Below are 23,216 nucleotides of genomic sequence, written 5' to 3'. Positions count from 1 at the left end.
GAATGACAGTCCATTCCAGATTAGGACTTAGCCCCCATGAAATAGTGTTTGGCCGCCCAGCCAACGTCTGGGGCGTGCCAAGACCAAAGAAACTTAGCGAAATAGAGCACCCCGTACTGCTTGACTATTTGTGCGAATTGACAACTAAATTGCGTGTTTTACACCAACAGGTTCACAGTTCCTCTCCACCAGCCTCTGACGATCCAGGTCACTCCATCACACCCGGCACGTGGGTTTTGGTGCGGAACTTCCAGCGCACCAACAACGGACAGCCGAGGTGGACCGGACCTTACCTGGTACTTCTTTCCACGAGGTCAGCGGTTCGGGTGGACGGCAAAAAGAACTGGGTGCACGGGACCCATTGTAAACGGGTCCCTCTGCCCCTTCCATACCACCGGTGGGTCAACGAAGGAATTGCCGACTCCGAGACAGAATCCATACCTCGCTTTATCCCTTTCAGCGATGCACGTTTAAAAGAAACTGGTACCGAAAAGGAGAGTGATCATATTTTACAAGGATTTGTGCCACAGTCTATGCAGTTGGACACTACCGAACCTGAGACATTGTTTGAAGACCACACCGTACCTGGGAAAGAACAGTATAATCTAAGGTCAAGACAAAGAGACTAATAAAAAGACACACAAACGAATGTGATTTTCCCTTCCCCCAAGAACTATTTTTGATTTTTCAGCTCTCTCGCTCTCAGGAAACTTGCTCATTTTTGATTTTCGAACCGCCATCCGGTTCTGCTGCTAGGGTCGCGGTTGAAGTCTGGGGAGTGCAACTGGGAAGTTTTAGGTCCACGGTTCTGGTTGGTCCACGGGAGTTACCCCGGACTGAGCAGAGCGCGCTCCCTGGCAGAATCAATCTACCGCCGCGGGCAGCAACTAGAGGATGGAGTTTCCTAGGGTAAAGAGACCTACCAGACTCCCAAACTTTGAAAGACAATTATGCACTGTACTGGCCAAAAGAAAGTTTCTGATAACATGTATTTTAATGTTGTGTAGCATAACGATGTTTTTGACTGGTTATACTCTATTCGTGTTTAAAGTTACGTTTTCGAATGTCACCCAGCCACAGCCTCCTCCTACTATCTCTCCACACTACTTTCACCCTCTACCTGAACACGAATCTGCCAGAAGACTCGAATTTGTAAATAACTCATTTATTCAACTCCTACACCAACACCAGTCCATCATGAACACATCGAACTGTTGGATATGTGGACTCATGCCACACACGACGGATAAGGGTATCCCATATTTCATCCTGCCTTTCAGTTATTATGGTTCTCTGTGGGCTTTCCAGACCATGTTCCTATTCGCCCTAGAACCATACCCGACACGTTCTACTGAAAGTGATTCCAGTAACAAGGCACTAATAGCAGGGATAAGAAATATGAGTAGAGAGTTCGACACCTATCTTACGATTCCCAAAGATGAATTCACTCCGTACACTCGTTGGAACGTAACCAAATATGGGGTCTACCTGAGTAAGAGCCAGACAGCAAAGAAATCCCGCCCAGTTTGGATAGTACCCAACCGAGGTCACTTATGTTTACAGGGTATCGGCAGGGATCCCAAAGCTCAATTAGGGAAGAGTATATGCGCGGAAACATATGTGTTTGCTTCCCGAACTTCCCCTATATTATTAGCAGCCAAAGGCACGTACTTCGTCTGCCATGACCAAGCTTACACGTGGTTGCCCCCTGACTTCTCAGGTACATGCTTTATCGCATTTCTGCTGCCTCCCACTTACACGGCCAGAGCAGATTACCATCGGACAAGGACAGCTAGAGGTGTCGTGAGTAAAGACGACACCGCGGGTCAGGAATTCGCTGACTTCGCAAAGGGTTTTCTGCCATTTTGGGGGCCTATGGTAAACAGCAGGAATATTTGCCAGTTATCGAGGATAGTTGAATCCGCCGTGACTACAACGGCCAGAGCCCTTGGAAATTTGACGACCGAACTTCAGTCGGATCGACTTATGACCCTTCAGAACCGAGTTGCACTAGATATCATACTCGCCGATCGTGGTGGTGTGTGTAGAGTGATCCAATCCAGTTGTTGCATTTTCATCCCTGATAACGCACCGACAGTATACCAAGCCATCTCTAAACTACACGAAATATCTGATTCCCTCCACGTGGAAAAAGGAGATTGGTCCTTACTAGGGTGGTTCTGGGAACTGATCGTTACATGGGGATGGAAAACCCTGATCTTCATTGGGATGATCTTAGCACTTCTGTTTATGTTCTGCCTGTGTATACAGTGCGCTCCTGCACTATGTGGCCTCTGTGCTACGTCATGTGTACGGAAGCCTGTGTCAGGAGACGAACTGTGCAACAGAATGATGTTACAGCAGCATCTCCACGAATTCCTTCATACAGATTTGGACTCCGATTAATATGAATTATTGCCTTACATAAGGGCAAAAGGAGGGTCTGTGGTCCTGAAAATCTGGACCCTGTTATTATCCCGATATCGAGGTCCAATACCCGTGTCACAAAATATCGACGTACCATGACGAATTTGGTGTCAGCGAACCGATAATGATTAGGGCATCATTCCCATGCATTTGCGTCATAATCGAGGGTCCCCAATACCCCCAAATCGTAGTTTCCGTCCCTACCCCTTAGACTCCATTTTGTGAACGGCATCCATCTTACGTCTTGCCCTCATGATAAGTCAATTAAAGGTCGAGCTTGATCTAAAAGGACACGTCCTCCTTCCCTGACTTCCCCCTGACCTGTCCCAACTGACTCCATTGCCTTTAGCCAAACCTGTTTGGGCAGCCCCTCGCCCAGTGGCCAAATGCGATAGCATCGATACATAACATTCCTCAAACCATTCACTACATACAAATCATGCCTTCTACAAACACACACCTGTCCTGTTCCCCGTTTATGGCCAGTTTTATGACTAGGAGGTGCCTTCCTTTATTGGGGTTTCACCGATATCTGATGGGAGTTCCGGGCTTGGCTGAGTAATCTATCACGCATTGGACATCTAAAATACGGGCTTGCCTACATGACTTCGCTCTTTCGTATTATTATAGAAATATGTGTATAGCCATATCATAAACTCAAGAATTCTTGCTTGCAGCTATTATTTCTGTATATAAGGAGAAGGCTGGTTCTGTAAAAACGAACAGTCTCCTGAGAACACATGACCCGTGTTTGTTGTGCTTCTAGGACACCTGTTACTTGGTAGCTATCAATAAAACTCGATCTCTGACTCGACTAGAAGACTCCGTGTTTCTGTGGTCCGGAACAGGGAGAACTCAGAGGTCTTCGGGTGTTATCCCCTGGCACCAAACGGGTTCCTAAAAACCCATTACCTCACCGTTCGGCATCTGAAGTCAGGGAGATCCTCTTCTTGGGTGTGGTGGATTCTGCCTCCGAAGTGTGGTTTTTCCCTTCGCGGCCTCTCGTTCTGCCGCTGTCTACGCCAATCTTCCATCGTCTGTATCCCTGGGGTGGGACACATGGGTTTCTTTCGATCGTAGCTGACCCTCGAGTCATTATTTACTTCAACGCTTGGACTGCCTTTTGCGCCTACCTTTCATGGCCCTTGGTATTCCACAGGTGAGGGTTTTTTTTTTACCTTCTCTGTTTAGTTCTCTATGTCCTTCGTCATCTTTTTTGCGGTACGCCTCCTATCTGCCTCCCCTTCGAGGATCTCGACGTCCGCCCCCTGGGTGTTGATTCTGCGGCCATCCCGGAATCGTCCTCATTGCTTGAAAGGCTTAAATCCCTCAGTCATGTCTGTTGTTTCTGACTTTGGAGCATGGCTGCGTAATGGTACTCCCTCTGCCTTTGACAGAAAAACCGTACAGGTCTCGCAGTCCTTATCTTTGTGATCCCTCAGCAGGCAGAGGTTACACATGTCGTGTGGATTGCGTTGTGCAAACTGGTGGACGCAATTAGTGCCATATTTGAAAGGGGTATTTTCCATGGCTCCTACCTTGCCTTATTTCATCATTGCTCCGTCGTGATCCCCCGATGTGGAAGGGTGTCTGGAGATCTTTTCTACCTCTCCTGTGTCTTCTCGATCAATGAGCTATGTTTTTTCTCTCTCAAATTCCTTAATTTTTCAGGGATTTCGTCCGAAACTTCGGAGTGTCTTCCTTCGCTTTCATACCCAAAGGCGGAAAATGTCAGACCCAACCACCAGATGGCAGAATAATGCACAGCATGTGAATGCAGAAAAGGATTCATGCTGCAAAAATGTATTTATGAAATTCAAAATTGGCACGATCGGCACAACATGCCTATACCTCCAAATCGAAAGTATGTGTCACCTAGAAGCTTACTTGCAAATTATACCATTCTGGGACTATTGAAAACAGAGCATGTTCTGTTTTTTGCAAAGCATATGTGAAAGTAAGGAGCAGATGGATCAGCCCTTTATACCAAACATTGGGGTTTTGAAATTATTTGCCTAATCTACGAGTTGTACAAACCAACACTTGATCCCTAATAGTTTTCTGCCTTAGAAAATGCTTATATAAAGTTTGGCTCTGTAGGAAACGTTTGGAGATAGCTTTCTAAGAGTTCAAAAGGACTGTAAATAACTTACATAGTGTGGGATTTTGTGTTTTTTAACTTTTTTACTCTGTCTATATTTATGTTATTACGAAATCAATTAATTCTAACAATGTTGTTTAAAATACATATTTGTATTATCAAAAATTTGATGGGGCCGGTACCCCGAAGTATGATGAATAAACTGAACTGAAGTAATTAAGCGTAACATAAAGGGTTATGAATAAGTGTATTTTTCAGAAGCAACATAGTTCCTCAAGCGTTCCGATGGAAGCACTTCCTGGGAAGTGGAATGATATAAGACAGAGCATGAGCTAAAAGAACAGTACTACTCTGGGCGGAGCCAAAGTCCACTATGTGTATGTTTTCAAGAACTAGTAACAATCTATCTTGGATACAGCATTGCTGTCAAGCCAGACCGAAAAGAACGCACATTTTAACAGAATTTTTCTTTTGGAGAAAAGTTATGAAGGGTTAAGCACAAACTCCCTCAACTGTAAAAAAAAAAAAAAAAAGTGTGGCACAAAGGGGGAAAGCTCTATCAGTCAAGTGCTTAATAATAAATTGAAGTATACACATACATACTACTAATGGAGTTCTATCTGTAAGAAACAAAAAAGAAATTCACACATTCAAAGGCAACATGTACCAGGGTAATAATAATAATCCACATTTGTATAGCGCACAATCACCCGTTAGGGTCTCTAGGCGCTGGGGGCCGTCGGGAAGATTAAGCAAGCTATTGCCCAGAGTTGCATGGTGCTGGGCTATCCTGCCGTCGGAGCTGGGGATCGAACCCTGATCCCCAGATTCCAGCGTCAGTCGCCCTGGCCGCGGCGCCACACCAATAAGCAATGTATACCCTTTGCAAAATGATTACGTACATTGGAACTTTCCTTCCAACAAGAACACAGTCATAATGTGGTCACTGGCTTAATGGGATGTTCACTTCAATGTTCACAGATATCCATTTTACAAACTCAGAGCAATTGTTGTGCCAACACGAAGATACTTGGCCATAGTTTACAAACTTTTACTATTCATAGTCTTACTGACTCAAAGAAAAACAGTGGCAATCATAATACAGAGAAAGAGTTTACCTGCAAATGAAAAGGAAAGAGTCTCATAGTTGGAAACTCGGAGGCTCAGTCAGGCTCCCCTCACTCAGAGAAGCCACAGATTTGTGACGGGTTTTCACCACACAAAATTACATCAGCTTCCCTTCATTTGTAGCATTGGTTCTTGAGTTAGCCTTCTTCACACTCAGATGAGCGGTATGGGGAGCTAAGTTATGTTCTGCCATTTTGGGACTTAAAGGAGCGACAAGACGCATCCACAAGGGCAAGTCAACAGAACAGATAACCAGAAAAGCTTCAGCTGGGTCTTTAGAAAGTGGGCATCATGGAGCTCCGCCATATGAAAGCACCAAGAGTAGGAAGGTCATGCAAGTCTGTGTCCAAAACGTATTCAGTAAACTTAATGGAAGCTCCGGCTTACATTTCTAAATCCTACCAGTTTTGGTCTGACCGACTGCCTAGTAAGGGCATCTTTTATGGATTCAAGGCAACCAGGCATTGTCAGACATTTCCTTCTCAAAGTCTTTTTTGGGAAGGGCTCCAGTGGTCCTACTTCCAGAATGCTATGTGGTAGCCACTGCCAACATGTAGCAGGATATGTACAACCTCTAGGGGCCTGCTGTGGCAAGAAACCTTGTGTATTTCTCTTTGGGCAGGTTCTGCTGACAAAGAAACAGAGTGGAAGAAGAAGTAACGTAATGTAAGGTGGATTTGTAGAATTCTGCTTGTCACCCATGAGGGTATACAGGTGCTGAGTAGAGGAGTGTAGGCAGGTGGTGAAGCTGGGCTCCTGAATAGAGGCAGTCTTGATGGTCCATCAAGAAGACTGAATGAATAGCAAGTTCTTCAGCTTTTTGCAGAATTCAAGAAGTGAGGAGGAAGGCCCGGATGTGTCGGGGGTGATCGTTACAAGATGTAGCGGCTGGTAGGAGGATAATCAACCTTCCTCGGCTTCTGTGTGAGTGAGCGTGATGCCGAGCAAAGTTGTCTGGTGGGTTGGTGGAAGTGAAGTCTGTGATTTGAGGTATGTGGGTCCTGTGTTGTGTTGTGACTTGAATGAGTGTGTGAGTGTGTGAGGAGACTGACCTGGAAGCGCTTTTTGGATGGGGAGCCAGTGGAGCTCTCAGAGGACAGGTGTGGAATGGGGTGGGTTTGGTGTAGAAAGCTGAGGATGATTCTGGCAGCAGCATTTTGGATAGTTTGAAATCTGTGAAGGGGATGGATTGGGATGCCGGCATAAAGTGGGTTGCCATAGTCCAATCTGCTCATGATTAGGGCCTCCATGATGGTATGTCTGGTGTCCAGTGGGAGCCACTTGAAGATTTCACAAACATGCAAAGGATGTGAAAGCATGAGTAGGTGGTGTTGATCTAGGACTTCATGGTTAGGTTGGTGTCCAAGATGAGGCCTAGGTTCCTAGCACGGTCAGTTACGGAATGTATTGGTTCAAGATCAGCGGGCCACCAGGAAGAGTCCCAAGGTGAGCTCTTATTCCCGAAGATCAGCACTTTGGTATAGTTGGTGTTAAACTTGAGGCAGATTTCTTTCATTCAATGGTCCACGTTGCTCATACACTGTTTGAAGTTTGTCTTGCCGGTGTTGTCTGAGAGGGAAAAATTAGCTGGGTGTCACCAGAGTAGATGATGTTGATTCCGTGAGATCTGAGAATGCTTGCCAGAAAAGTCATGTATATGTTGAAAAGTGTGGAGCTGAGTGCGTTCCCTGTGGGACTCTGCAGAGGAGTTCCTTGTGTTCTGATGTAAACTGTGAGAGCTTGACTCGTTTGTTCCTCCAGACAGGAAGGAAGTTATCCACTTGATTGCTGATCCTTGTATTCCTGTAGTGTGTAGTCTGGTGATGAGTGTGTGGTGGGAGACCGTGTTTAAATCGGTAGGAAGGTCGATGAGGACGACGGTGGCCGTCTGTCCACATTTGAGGATGGTGCATATGCCATGTGTGGCTGCTATGAGAGCTGTTTCGGTGCTGTGGTTTTTTCGGAATCCTGATTATGAATCGTCCAGGAGTTTATGGCATTCCAGGTGGTACAAGAGTGGCCTGTTGATGGTTTTCTCGATGACTGACTGGGAAGGGAACAGCGATATGGGTTAGTGGTTGCTGAGGGCTTCGGAGTGAGCGGAGGATTTTTTTTTAGGAAGACGTTTATTTGGCACGTTTTTCAGCTATCTGGGAAGGTGGCTGTTTAGAGGGTGGTGTTAATGATTGAAGTGAGTGCAGCGCTGATATGTGGAAGCCCCTGAGTGAACTGTCTTCATAATTGCTGCAGCGTCCTTGTTAAAGGGTTTCCAGGCTGTCAGTTGATATTCTTTGGCTTATTAGGTTAGCAGGCTGGGAAGGTCGATGAAAGGTCGATGGGGGTGGCTGGGGTTCGAAGATACTGTAGATCTTGAATTTTTGTGTGGAATAAACAGACGTCATTACAGAGTTCTTGGGTAGGGCTTATGGTTTGTTTTGTGGCTGTTGGGTTGGTGAATTCCTTGATGATGGCTAAAAGTTCACTGCAGTAGGAGCGGGTTTCGATTTGCATGGTCAGGGTCTTTTTCTTGGACTCTTTTACTCTGTTGTGCTAGTGTCCAAGTGCTTCCATGTAGGTGTTTCTTGCAGTGGTTCCTTGGGAGGATCTCCATTTCCTTTTGAGTTATTTGCAGGCTATCTTGGATCCACTGAGGCCAGCATTGTACCAGTTAGCTTGTTTTTTGGATACTTTTGGTTTGGTGTTTTTTTCAGGGGCACTGGGGTATTATCGCAGGTGGTGATCAAGTTGTTGAAGTTGCTTCTGTCATTGATTTTTTTGTAACATGTTTTTATTGAGTTTTCTCCCAACCTTAAACATCTGGCGCTGTACTTTACAATATTATGGGTCAGTGCAAATATTACATGATCGCTTGGTGTGTTAGCAAACCATTTCGTACACAATGCATTAATCCCTCCAAGTAGCCTCTTCATACCCATCTCCTCTTTCTGCGCTCCATGGGGCCTCCAATAAACCTTTCAGGATTTACTTCCCGCACACCCTTGACACATAGTGCAATAGTTTAACTGATTAATGCAATAACATAAGTATAAGCCAGCTCTTCCCCGTTCCCCTTCCTAACCCTTGCCACCGGTGTGTCCTCATATAACACACTAATATAGCAATCCACATTGTATAGTAATTACTAGTAATGCAACTCTTCTGCCTCCTGACTAATCAGTCCGATCCAACAGGCCCCAGTGCTACACCAACATCACCTGGGACTGTTAGGGGCCCACCGTGACCCACTTACTCAGGGTGTAGCTATCGGCACCTCCAACCCTGATCCTCCATCAGACTCTGTATCCGGCATCTGCATTGCCACTACCAATGCCTCCCACGCCTTTGCTGTTTCTAGTGCCCTGTCGTTGGTGGACCTCTTAGCATGCTGGAATCGGACCGTACTCTCGCTAGTTGCCCATTTAAGTAATTCTGCTTTCCAGCGCGCGACACTGGGCCCTCGTCTGGATTTCCAACACATCGTTAGTTCTCTTTTAGCGAGCAACAACCCTACATACAAGAATATACTCATAACTTGTGTCCTAGACATATGGGGAAACCAATGCAGTATACACGTACCCATGTCTGGTTCTATCTGCCTGTCTGTAACCTCGCAGAGCCTATTTACCACTTCCTCCCAATACGTTCCCAGTTGCGGGCAGCTCCACATCATGTGAGGAAACTCCGCCCCCACCAAATTGCAACGTGAGCATTGGGCTGTATTCAATCCAAAATACCCGTTTATCTTGGCCGGTGTTAGGTACGCTCTATGCAATACATAGAAGTGAATCAGCTGAAACCTAGCATTGGGCGTACTCTTCCATGCTCTCTCAATTACCTTAGCTAATGTTGTCTCAGGGATCTCTTTACAGAGATCTGCCTCCTGTTTCCGTTGCAATTGTCTAAGGCAGGGGTCTTCAAACTGTGGGGCGCGACCCCCAGGGGGGCCGTGGAGCGATGCAAAGGGGGTCGCGCCTTCACAGTCATACTTTTGCCCAGGCCCATGGGCTTCAGCCCCCCTCCTCCCTCGTGTGTCTCTCAGCCTGGCTGATGCTGCAGTGTAACTCGAGCTGTGGGCTCGACTGTGCAGTGTCTAGAGTCATCTCCAGACGCCCGAGTTTTTCACAGGTCTTTAAAGACCATTTGCATATTTACATACCTTTGTAAACTGGTTACAGAGGATTTGTTTTTTCCTGGGTCAAGTACCCCCTGGGCCCCCACTCTGCTTGTTCCTTACATTTGTATTTTACAATTACTGCTGTAGAGTGATAATGAATTTAATGAGAAGGAATATAAAGTATGGTTGCCAAAAGAAAAATGCCTGCCTGTTTTGTTTAAAGAGTCTACAAAGACCTCCTTTTGACACTAAATAGACGTTTAAATACAAAAGTATGTATGCATTTGTTATGTGACTTTTCTGTATTTTTACTCTTTGTCAGTCATGGATCATTGAGGCAGCCCTAGAACACAATTAAAAGTGTTTTTTATTTATATTTGCTGTTGGAAGTATGCACAGATAAGTGCTGAAAATACAGCTTTAGGTGACTGCTTAATTTTGTACCGACTGGGCCATCAAAATAATCTGCTGGCAACCCTAACCATAGGACTGTAAGTTTGTTGCAGGATCAGCACATTATTTATTTCCTCCACCCTCGATACCTGATTAATGCCGCAATAGTTTAACTTAGATCTTAAACCCTATGCTGCCGTCAATAACATGCTGAGTTACTTCAAGTGTCTGGGAATGCACCCTGCATTCAGACAACTCGCTCCTCATTCTTGCCCTTCACTTTCACGCTCACCCTGCACTCACAGTGATCACAATGCACTCACACTGATCACCATGCACTCACACCATTCACCCGCTCACCCTGCACTCACAGTGATCACTCTGCACTCACAATTCACTTGCACTGTTCACCCTATACCTCACCCTGCAGCCACACGAGTAAACTACGCATCCTGCACTCATGTGACACTTCACTCACCTGTCCCCCTCACTGCTCAATATGCAACTCACTCAAACACGCCCATCAGTAATCATACATTCATTCGTCCCATTCTGAACTTGCATCCGCACCCAAATCCATACGCCACCTCACTCACCCTGCAGTCACTCCTCTTACCCTACTCTCGCATCGCTCACCGTGCACTCACATGGGCACTCTTGTCACCCACACAGTGTGCAGAGGGTTAATGTGCCTGCCACAAAGAACGTGTACCATGCAGATCACAGAACTGAGTGTGAGTAAACTATGAGTAGCGCTATAAAAAAATTAAATGTTTGTCAGAAAGGTGTTATAGAAAGAGGAGGTGCATTGTTGGTGAGTGGCATTGAAGGAATTCATGGAGAAGGAGGAAACCGGGGTGAGGCACCAAAAAAGACTTGCACCGTGTGCGACCAGTGTTAGGACCAGCCCTGGGTGTGAGTGTTAGTCCCCTCCGAATTTCTTGTCTAGTGACTCCCCTGCTTCTGGCTATTATTATTTACATTTGTAGTGCGCTACTGTTACCAAAAGATTTCCTGGGGCTAATAACCATCTGCTGTCTGTAGGCAAATGAGAAACACACAGAAGAAGGAGAACCAGCCAAATGGGGTAACCTACAGAGCATAGAGAAAGGTTTTTATATCTTCCTAAAGGATAATAGATTCTTGGTAGAGCGAAGCAAATGAGGGTGCAAGTTCCATAACTGCGCGGCCTGCATCAAAACAGTGAGACAGACAACTCATGCCTTCTTGAATTAGGGAACAATAAGCAGAGTGGCAGAGGCCGAAAGGAGCATACGAGTCCGACCCGTATGCTTAGTGAGGAGAGATGAGATGATGAGAGAGGACAGCAAGGGAGTGAGAGAATTCGATTGAAGAGGTCAGGGATGAGGAGAAATGCGAATTGCCGAAGAGAAGTGTGGACACGCAAGAAGTGAGTGTGAGCCAAAGGTGAGGGCTTCTGTTAGAAAAAAGGGGAGATGTGAAAGTTGAATGGGGGGACTGGAGAGGTGTAAGATACAAATAGACAAAAATTTGAATGGAGAGACGAGGTGAATGAGAAGTGCTGAGGGGCTTGGGAGGTGATGGGACCAGAGAGGCCATGAGATAAATGCGAGAGACTGTTAGAGATGAGGGCAGTAAATAGACAGAATGGCAAGAGGTGATTAAAGGTGAAGTGAGAGGTTGAATGGGGAGAGTTCAGAAGTTGTAAAAAGGGGTGAAAGAAAATGGCCTGCAAAGTGAGAGAGGGATCTAGGGTTAGGAGAGGAGAGAGGGATGGAAGGGAGGGGGTGAGAGGAAAGCTGCACGGGTAAACTGCTTAACGCTGCACAAAACCGCCTGTTTTTTTAGGGACCCCTGCTTCTCCTGGGCAGGGTCAGGTGAGCTTCTAATGTGGCAGCACCTATTCCTGCAGAGTGGAAGGCCCTTCTCAAAGGTTGACTAGAAATCTTTCTGATGTTAATTGCTGTATTTTGGTTATAAACGGGTACTGGTGGGTGAAATCTTTCCTCAGTGTTACTGTGTATAAAAAATGTCAAAATAATGATGTAATGCTATCTCAAAATACACAGCATCACATACCATCACTTACATTTTCTTCCCACACAATTTAGTCAAGCCTGTCACATAATTTGGTCCTCCCCTGCCTCATAATTCTAGTAGCCCTGCCTACAGGTTTAGAAATTTTTGTCAGGAGGGGGTCCTTACGCCTCAAAATGTTGACAGGGGGGTCTCGGCATCCAAAAGTTTGAAGACCTCTGGTCTAAGGGGTTGCATCCCCTCTTCGACCATCCGTCTGTATAGACATGTTATAGCTTTAAAGGTATAACTAACAAAACGGTATCGGAGGGCTAAAGGGACATTTAAAGACCCGTCTAAGTTCTATCCCCTTGAAGGAACAACATGAACAACAAACAAACTTAGAGGTCTAAATCAGAAACCTGATCTGAATATCTTTCAAAATAGCTTCATGTCTAAAAAGTACATCAAGATAAAGAAGTGGCTAACAGTTATGAACAACAGACCAGATCGCCAAGAAAAGGGCCACCTGTAATTGCTAATCAAAGCTTTAAAGGTCCCCGCTGCCATCACCATATATTGGTACGCCAGAGACATCTGTGGTTCCGCTAGACCCCCCTCCCCAGTGACATTGGACTGCGGACACGAGGGCTGAATGCAATAGAAAATCACCCCTGGGAAGGCCGTACCTATCCTGCAACTCCTGGTAGGACAGTGGCACTCCATCCCCGTACAGGTCGCCCAATAACGGACAGTACAGGACGCGGAATCCACCGACCCATGCGGTCCTCTAAATTCCCGCAACACTGCCTGGGTAAACCATTGCAGCTGAGCCGCCAAATAATATAATTCAAAGTCTGGAACCGCCCAACCACCCTTAGCTCGGGGTCGCATCAGTGTGGTCAGAGCCACCCGCCGTCTGCCACTCCCCAACAAGAATCCACATACCAGACCGTGGAGCGTTTTGAAGAAGAACACTGTATCCAGATCGGCAGTGTCCTAAAGTAGCATAACAACCGTGGCGAAGCCACTATCTTCAGGAGTGCGACCCTACCCGCCACTGATAACGGCAGCATACTCCAGAACGTTAAGCTACCCTTAATCCCTCTCATAGCTCTACCTATGTTACCCCCCAGCAGGTACTCCTGTGTATGATAGACGTTAGTGCCAAGGTAGGGTAAGCAGCGTGGCTCCCATCGTATACCTTCTGCCTGGATGGGGCTCAGCATGGATACATCCACAGGAAATAGACAAGTCTTCGCCCAGTTCACCCGCAGCCCTGAAACCTCACCGAATGTATGCAGTAAAGATGTCGCCCCTCTCAGAGCCTCCCCCGTATTGGCCAGGAACATGAGTAAATCATCTGCATAATGTGATATATACTCCACGTTCCTGCGTAGTTCTAGTCCAGTGTAGTATTTCCCCGACCTGGCTTTCGCTGCCAGTGGCTCGATCGCTAATGCAAACAACAGGGGAGATAGCGGACAACCCTGTCGCATACCCCGCCCAACCGAATAGGAAGAGGAGACCGTCACCCCCGTTCGAACCCAGGCTGTCGCAGATCTATAAAGGATCTCAGTCCATCTCACGAACGTCTCCCCCAACCCCATCACTCGCATAAACTGAAATAAGTACTGCCATTTCAAACTATCGAAGGCCTTCTCAATATCAACCGAAAGGATTGTTGCAAATGGTACCGAACTGTTGTCCTCTCCCAAAATGCAAAGCAATCGCCGCACGTTGAGGGACATATTTTGGTTTGGGATAAACCCTGCTTGATCCTGGTGGATCAACTGCGTCATGTGCGGGAGAAGTCGGTACACGAGGATCCTACTCAGGATTTTATAATCAATTGTCAACATTGAAAGTGGGCGGTACGCCGTCTTATCAGTTGGGTCCCTCCCAGGTTTCAGCAGTGGGATAATAATTGCCTCCCGGGTGGTTGCCGGTAACGTCCCCGCCTACCACGCCTCCTGAAACATGGCCAGTAAACGTGGGGCCAAGCAATCAATGTACACTGAATAAAATTTGATTGGTAGCCCATCGACCCCCAGTGTTTTGTTCCGCGCAATATGCTTAGTTGCCCCCCTAATTTCACCCAACAAGATCTCCTTCCCCAGCTGTTCTGCTTGTTCTTTCTCTACCTGGGCTAAGGTCACTTCCAACAAGAACTCCCCTATGGCCATCCCAGCCTGTTGTAATTTGCTGCGGTGTAGGTCAGTATAATAATCCCGAAATAACCCATTAACCCCCCTGCTGCGTATATACCACCTCACCCGTTGGAGCTGTCAGACCTAGGATAGGGGATCCACGGGGTTTGGGTTAGCCAGCCACGCCAACAACGTGCTCGTTTTATCCCCCTCTGCATGCACCCTCGCTAGGTATGATCGGTGATCAAAACAGCACAATCTCTCCACTTGCTTTGCTACTGCCTCTCTAGCATCCTAGACCTCCCCTTGCGCCCCCAGGGTTTCTGGGCAAGCCCTCTCAGCCATTCGCAACCGCTGCTCTGCTGATTCCACATCATTCAATAGCGTCTTCCTCACCCCCACCATTTTGGTGATAGGTAAGCCACGCACTACCACCTTAAAAGCATCCTACTCTAACGCCACCGTTGAAGCTGTCCCCTTGTTCTCATTAAAATATTGTGTTATACCTGTTCCAATAGGCTCGCGAAAGACAGGGTCCTCCAGCATCTCCTGCCGAAGCCGTCAGGTCGGTAGGACAGCTCTCTCCCGGTCCCATCGTATCTTTACCAATAAAGAATTATGATCTGATAACTTTCTGGCGAGGTACTCACTATGTTCTACCTTAGCATGACAGTCAGGGGTACATAATACCGCATCCAGCCTTACATGCAGTTTGTGTAAGCCGGAGAAATAAGAATAGTCCTGCTCCTCTAAGTGGTGTGCGCGCCTTGTATCCACCAACCCCTAGCCGTCTTGCCATGCACGCCTAGCCTTAGAGACTCTGTGTATAGGGGCATCAGGCAGCGGGGGTGGAACCTATCCATCTCAATATCTACAATGGAGTTGAAGTCCCCTCCCATCAATATGGAACCAGTAAGGTGCGGCGCCAACCTCCCTGATAAGTGATTAAAAAAGGAAACCTGATCCACATTAGGGGCGTATATACTACAGAGCGTCACATCTATGCCATTATGGCAACCTGCCACCACCACAAATCTCCCTTCCGGATCCACTAAATGTTGTGTCAGCAGATGCCGAGGTGGTCATATAAAATAATTGTCCCCTCCATCTGCGCTTCAACACCAGTCCCTCAGTCTGATTAACGTGAGTTTCCTGGAGAAAGGTTATGTGAACCCCCCTGCGCACTAAGTAAGCATGTACCCTATGACGCCATGTCATTGTGTGGAGCCCCGAACATTCCAAGTAATGCATTTTAAGTCAAGTATCGACCCCATGTTGATATCAGTAACACAATAACGGTCGCTCACAGCTATTGAACACACCAGTGGCTCTAACAATCCCAAAAATAACTCCAAAACAACCCCAACCACCCCACCCGAGAACAGGCACTACAGATCTAGTACCCATCACTAATACCCTAAATATTCCCCCAGGAACTACTGAGGGATCACACCCACACTAAAATAGTGGGAGGCGGCCAAGAGCCGTAGAGGATCGACCTTCTATTCCTCCATCACTCCACACCTTACCCCCAAAGATAGTCAGACAACCTTTCCTGAGACAAATTAAAATAAAGGAACCCCATTGTCCTCACACTCTTCCACTCCCACCGACCCCTATTACCCTCGTTCACCAGCCACCCTCAGGAGTAATGAGAAACCGTTAGGGACATGATAAAGCCCGCCTCCAGCTTCTTGCCACCCGTTTAAACTGCTACTTTAGGCATCCACTAGCTCGTGCGCCATCCCAGGTGTCACGTGTGGCAATTGACCGCTGCCTGTCGTCGTTGCTTCGGTCATTGCTTCGGTCATTGGTAGGGTATGGGTAGTTTATTTAGAGGGCATTGAGCCATTCTGTTTCTGTAACTTTCTTCCAGCAGCGGCTTGGGGTGGTTGGTGGTTACGTTATGTGGAATGTTCTTTTTATCTGAGTGGAGTGATGTGGCTGACTTTAACCTTGTTGCTGGAAGAGAAGATGGCGTCCAGGGTGTGTTCAGCGATGTGGGTAAGACTTTGTATGAGCTTGGTGAGGCTGAGGGTCTATAGACTTTCAAGCAAGTCTGTGGAATTGGAATCCATGGGGTTGTTGAGATATCGCCTAGGAGTATGAACTCTTTGGTTCCCATGGCAAGGGGTTTGGTGAGGTAACAGTGGTGGTTGCTGAAGTTGGTGTGAGGTCCTGGGGGCCGGTAGGCAAGGGTGCCTTTGTTAATGGTTTTAATGTTTGTCTGAAGCTTAAAGGGCATGTGTTCTGTTAAAGTGGCTTCTGGGTCAGTGTAAGAGGTACACTTGATGGCGTCTCTGTGGATGATGGAGAGTCCTCCTTCTGGTTATTGGTGCAGGATTTTGTATCAAAAAGGGGTTGCAGTGTCGATGTGCAGTGCTGTAAAAACTATAAAATGTCCGCAATCTGCTTATGGTAACCTTAAGGACAGATATTGATTGCGAACCATCGCTCCTGAGCACACTTTCAGATATAAATTATTTTTGTAAAACCTATATACATCATTTAGCAATTCCCCAAACACAAAGCATAAACAATGATTATTCAACCACAAACCCTCCCTAACCTACCCTAAGCCACTGCACTTGATGTAGAAGGAAAGATGAGAAGGTATTTCTCCTGGGCCCATCTGTTGCACCCAAAACTGTATAAACCTATAAATGTTGTGCACTGTGGTTGAGTGGAGATTATGACTATGAGGTTATATAATGAGAACATCAATGTATCTCCAAGTCTTAGGGCACACAAATGGTTGTCAAAAAAGAGCACCAGATCTACAGTTTGAGAAGTCCCATTAAGTGTTACCAAAATGCAAAAACACAAGGGAACTGGCAAGAGAACAAAGACACTGTGCTACAAAAAGTCAAGGTGGTCAGAGACGTTGTCCTTAGAAACTGCAAACAACGTAAATGCCACCAACACATCTTCACACACAAAATCCCACAACACGCACAGTTGTGCACACATTCACCTACACACCATCAACCACACTGTAAGAGTTGTTTGCAATGTTGTTTTTTCTGCCTTAGTGAAAGAAGCTTCATCTGTTGTAACTAATCAGTGGCTAAAAGCAATTGTGCACTGTTGCTGCCTGGTGAAATGATTTAGGGTACTAAATCACACAAGGTTTAAATGCACATGGTGATTACGAGTCATGGTGGATTGTCCCCCAGTGTAGAAGTGTCTCATAAAAACCTTCTCCCAAAACAAATATAGGTGGAGGTTTAGGGGTGTTTGTGAGGGTGTAGGTGTGCTTAAGTAAGTCCTTGCCCACTGGCCTGGGAACATGATTAAGCCCCTTCTGTGTATGCGAGACGAGCTTGCACTTTTGCTGCACCTGTGATGTATAGAAGTGAAATGTAGTTAGAAAACCAATTGTACAAAAGCCTCAACAATTTGCTTTGTCATTGCTTGTTCTATTGAGATCTTGATTATCATAGTCTCAAATTAAAACTGTGACAAACATTTTGAGGACACATACCATGTAGAACTCCAAATTACCCCTCATGATCTAGTTAGATACAGACGTTGACAGAGTAGAAAAAGTGAAGATTCTACTTCTGCCATGAAATTGCATATTACTCTTAAATGTTACCTTGTAATCAAGAAGTCGAGAAAATGTCAAGCCATCCTCTGCTTTTTTGTCCACTTCATAGATGCTATCTCGCACTTTCACAAATTCCTTTAGCTCAACCTAAAAGAGAGACATTCATCATGTACCAAATACTGAAAGACTGACCAAACCACAATTGTATTGTGGGATTTAGAAGACATTTGATGTGGAATAGAATTTAACAGAAATTGCTAGATCTGTCATTCTACAACAATTTCAAACAACTGGCTAGACAAAATCTGAAATGGAAACAATAGAATCGAAATTAACATTTCCTTTTTCCAATGACCATCAGTCTGTGCATACTGTATTTTGAGGCTCATCTGTGAAGCTGCGCTGCAAGAAGTGGAATTGTAGAATTAATACAGATTTCCATCAATTTACAATTTGGGGCAATGGATCAAAGGAGAAAAATAACTGCCAAACCAATAGGGATTTTCTCTCACTGATTATGGATGAGACAGGATACATTTCCAAACAAGTTGATGATTTTCGTCCCTCTTATTTCCCAAGTGCTGTTAGAGCCTTGCAATGCTCAGGAAGTCTGGAACCAGTGCACTCCATCCAGCACCAACCACTAGTCATAAATGCACCAAAATGATATAGTAAGGACACTGAAGAGTGGGCTTCATATCGTCTACCCCACCTGAGGGGTGGGGTTGGCAGAGGTGGGCAAACCTTCAGGGCTGGCTAATTCTTCCCCACCTGTCTTCCAGCAGAAAAGGAGGGGAAATAGAAAGGGGTGCCTACTCCTAATAGCATGAGAGGCTGGCGGCCACATTACAAAGGCTGCAAGGCCTTCAAAGCTCCCCTGCCACAGATGGCTCTTCCTGGCCTGGGAAGGTGTGAACACCTCAGCCCAAGAAAGGATTTGTTTCTGGGCTTAGAGAGCGAAGGCTCCCGCCGCAGGGGTCCAGAAACATGTCTGGTCGTGGCAGGCCGGTGTCTACCAGTCAGGGAACCCACCAGAGGCTGGTCGTTTTTCAGGGGGCATCTCTAAGATGCCCTCCGAGTGAATTTTTCATTAAAACCCACACTGGCATCAGTGTGAGTTTAATGTGCTGAGAAGTTTGATACCAAACTTCCCAATTTTCAGTAAAGCCATTATGGTGCTGTGGAGTTCGTAATGATAAGCTCCCAGCACCATATACTCTTAATGTCATTACTGCACTTACAATGTCTAAGAATTGGCTTAAACACTGTAGGGGTACAGGGCTCATGCGCCTGTACACTTACCACTGGTATAGTTCACCCAACTAGAGGGGTGGCTGATCTATGCCAGGGCAGTGGGTTGAAGGCTTGGCATACAGGAACGTGTGCCATGTTGACTCTTTAATTTATTCTGCACCAAGCAAACGCAGCCTGCAATGGCAGTGTGTGTGTGTAAAGGTTCAGGGCCTCTAAGGATGGCACAATACGTGCTGCAGCCCTTAGAGGTCTTCCCTGGCCACAGTGCCCCTGGTACCTTTTACAAGGGACTGACATGTGACCAGAAAGGGGCCATTTGGGGGTACAAGGTACAGTTCTTTGGGAAAGAACACAGGCCCTGGGAGCCTGATTGGCAGGGACCCAGGGCACATCAAGTCAAAGTGTATCCGTAGTCTGGCAAAAAGTGAGGGGGCTACTGCAATAGAAACCCAGCTTCCTACAGGGGGTGAGAGCAGTAATCGCTGCACTTGGGCGGGGAGCCCTGGAAGGGACTTGATAGAACCAGAATTACTCTCTAGAACTTGTTGATCTGGTGGGACCCCGGAGGTCATATACATACTGTTAAGGTGCTACGCCACAGTCTCATATCAACTAGCGAAAATCAGTGACTCAAGCTCTAGGGACTGGATGGTTCTGTCTTGAACTGCAGTACTTGCCAGGGTTGTCGACCCCCCTTAGCTCAACTGGACTGAAGTACTGATTTACTTTGGGTGGCGCAAGAAATAACTCCATGGTTCTTTAGTAGGGGAAACACACCTAGACCACAAAATGGGCCTTTAAAGACGGATATTAAACAGTGGAAGGAGCAAAAAGTTTGCCAACGATATCATAAGTCTTGGACAGAGACTCAAGAACCTCACAGAAGTGGAGCTGGCCTGATAAAGCCTGGGGTTAATTGGTAGGTTGCTTGTGCCTGGGGAACGGTGGCTTGTGTAGGCAGGTATAGCCTATCGATTCACCACAGCCATGACGGTGATGGCCCTAGACCCACATTTCTTAGCCCACTAGAGAGAAGAGAACTACCCTACCAGAATATAGGTGCAACACCTGTCACACTACCCACAGCCAGGAGGGGACAGTCCTTGAGATTGTGTGCACACAGACTTCACAACAAGCCTGTGGGGAAGCTGGTAAGGGGGGACAGGGATTCACCCACACCACCACAAAGCACAGCTGATAAAGGGTTAGAATTGTATTCAGCAATAACCCTGGAGGCCATCAAAGAAACTAAATAGACTCTAGAATGGAAGTTTAAAACTGTGGCCATAGATATTAATCTCCTACGAGAAGATCACAAGAAGTTAGCGAAGAGAATGACTGACACCGAATCAACTCTAGCACATACAAAGCCCACAATCTTATGCCACAGCGAATGCCTCACCCACTTGGAAAAGGAGGTCAAAGTACCTCAGGAGAGGATTGAAGACACAGAAGGACGATCACCAAGAAATAATATTAGAGTGGTAGGCCTTCTGAAAAGATTGAAGGCCCATCTATAGTTATATATGGAGAACTGGTTGGCAGATTCAGTGCTGGAAGGGAATACTTCTAAATGGTTTATGGTGGAAAGGGTGCTCAGATTGACCCCAAAGCACCAAATACGGGCACACCCCCCAGAGTGATACTGGTCTGCCTCCTTAACAACTGGGACAGAAATGCACAATTAAAGAAAGCCAAACCGCATGGACTCTGGCATCTGGAGGGAGCCAATGTGATGCTATATCCAGATTTTACACTAGCGGTGCAAAACCAGAGAGCTACTTATAGGTCAGGCGTCCTCTCTGGTTGCTGAATATCCAATATGCACTATTCTTCCCAGCCAGACTATGTTCTTTTTGACCCAGGTAGAGGTCTTGGAGTGGCTGGAACAGAAGTGATATCCGCCCCCACAGACTGGACAAGAGGGGAGTGCAGAGAAGAACTGGATCGAAGCAAAAAGGAGACACAAGCCAAGCAAGCACTCAATGCACAAACCCACCCATGAGCAAGCGGAAAATGAACAGGCAAAAGTTGTGGAAGATTTGAATTGGCAACAAGAGGTATTGGGTGGTACGAGAAGGGACGTGCTCCAGGTAGATTTAGAGAATTCGGAAGCAGATGGCTCGAGGTTGATTTCCTCTGAGATGGACCCGCCGCCACTGGTGGTGATGCCTAGGACCTCAGGTAAAATATTCTAGACACTGGTTGAGCAGCAAATGCACCCTTTAGTTCAGGGATAGACATAAATCCCTCACAGCCTTGGCCATGCTGCCTAAGACGCCAGGATCCCCCGACCCCCCCACCCCCGCTTAATTGTTTTTCTTTTCTTTTGACACTGCCCAGCCAGAACAATACCAGAAAACCAACTTTACATGAATTATATTAGTAGAACAGTGTTGTCATGGAACGTTAATAGGCTGGGGTCATAAAATCAAATGGGGTCTTGTACATAAAGACCTATCATGATATGCGGCAGACCTGGTATTTCTGCAAGAGAAACATATGTGGTATGAATGCACCTGTATTAAATAGAGGGAAATATAAAGTATAGAGACATGCTGGTTACACTAGGAGCTCTAGTGGAGAGGCCGCTTTGGATCGGAAATCTCTCCCCTTTAAAACAACTAAAATATGGAGAGGTGCCTTAGGCCGGTATATATGAACAGTGGGCAGCTGGGAGGGGGAGGTGATGGTGCTTATTAATATATGTATGTTCCTCCAGGTCTCCAATTTGATACGCTACAGATATTAAGCAGAGTAGTGACAATCCCACAGTCGATAATGAGGAGATTTTAATATGCTAATGAACAGGACATAAGAAACAAGCATGAATATCTCATGAGGGGAGACTTAGTGGATTTACTCAGGCACTGGGAATAGTGGATGTGTGGTGATCCCTACATCCTCAGGATAAGGCATAATTTTATTACTCTAGGACTCACAACACACACTCTTGCATACACTATATTTTTACTCTTATAGCGTCACAGATGTACAGACGCGCAATTTAAGGCTCTAGGTATCTTGGATCATTCTCCCCTTGAGGTCAGGATACAAGACAGATAGACACCTGAAAGGTGGCGATTTGGTGCCTGACTTCCCCAGAGAAGTTGAGAGATTGACCCAAGTCACAGATAATTATTTTAACGAAAATGGAAAGATGGACATGGATGAAACTGTCCTATGGGAGGCATATAAAGTGACATTAAGAGGAGAGAAAATAGCTGGTGAGGTGGCAGGTAAAATAAAGTAAAAAAATACGAAGAGTTAAGAAGGAGATAAGGCACCTAGAGGTTAGACTGGCCCAATCACAAACAGATAACATAACTCAACAACTAGAACACAGAAGAGCAGAATATAAGGCGGTAGTCAGAAATGAGGTTGAATTAGTATATCCAGCATAACAACGGAGAATATACGAAAGGGGAGAAAGGACAGGGAAGCTCCTTGCGTGGTTGGCGACTAGGGAAACAATTAAATCACACATAACGGAGGTGACAAACTACAGAGGGCACAAGGTACACACAAGTGTGCTTATAGCGGAGACTGTGACAGGTTATTTGCAGGAGTTCTCTAGGGGGGGCTCAAAGAGAATACTGAAGCAAAGTTAAAGGCCTTTGTGAACGATTGCCCATGAAAAATATTGAAAGAACGACAGCTCTAGGATTAGAGGCAGAGGACGTAGGGATAGCGCTAACACAAATGCAATCTGAGAAACCCACAGGTCCGAATGGATTACCAGTGGAAGTCTTTCTTCATATGGTTGTGCAGGTGGTACCTCCCCTACACAGGATGTACATTATGAATTATGAAAGAGGAGAATTGCCTGAAGATCTAAGGATGGCGACGGTAATTCCTATTTTGAAGCCAGGGAAACCGGCAGATAGGTGGGATTCATATAGGCCGATTTCTTTGCTGAATGTGGATGCTAAGATACTGGCAAGGGCACTCACGAATAGATTAAGGGGAATGAAATAAGACCTGATACACCCAGATCAAAATGGCTTTATGGGGGCGTGGCTTGGGAGTCGATGGGACAGGCTGCGTGAGCACTGAGCTCCGCGCCAGATCCCCGCATTAATCCTGAATAAGGAGTTTCTC

The 23,216-nt window shown here is 46.2% G+C and overlaps 1 protein-coding gene across 2 annotated transcripts in view; it reads right to left on the bottom strand.

Moving 5' to 3' along the window:
- HELQ (helicase, POLQ like) overlaps positions 1-23,216 on the bottom strand; it is a 494,226-nt gene that overhangs the window by 399,468 nt on the left and 71,542 nt on the right. For both annotated transcript variants that reach the window (XM_078676301.1, XM_078676302.1), the window contains one exon: positions 17,910-18,008. In XM_078676301.1, the coding sequence (XP_078532427.1) occupies positions 17,910-18,008 (99 nt within the window). The remainder of the gene's footprint in view (positions 1-17,909; positions 18,009-23,216) is intronic.

The sequence above is a fragment of the Lissotriton helveticus genome, chromosome 2_1 (genome assembly GCF_964261635.1).
Source record: "Lissotriton helveticus chromosome 2_1, aLisHel1.1, whole genome shotgun sequence".
Classification (NCBI taxonomy): Eukaryota; Metazoa; Chordata; class Amphibia; order Caudata; family Salamandridae; genus Lissotriton; species Lissotriton helveticus.
The sequence above is the reverse complement of the archived record's forward strand: the minus strand, read 5'-3'. Positions and strand labels throughout refer to the sequence as shown.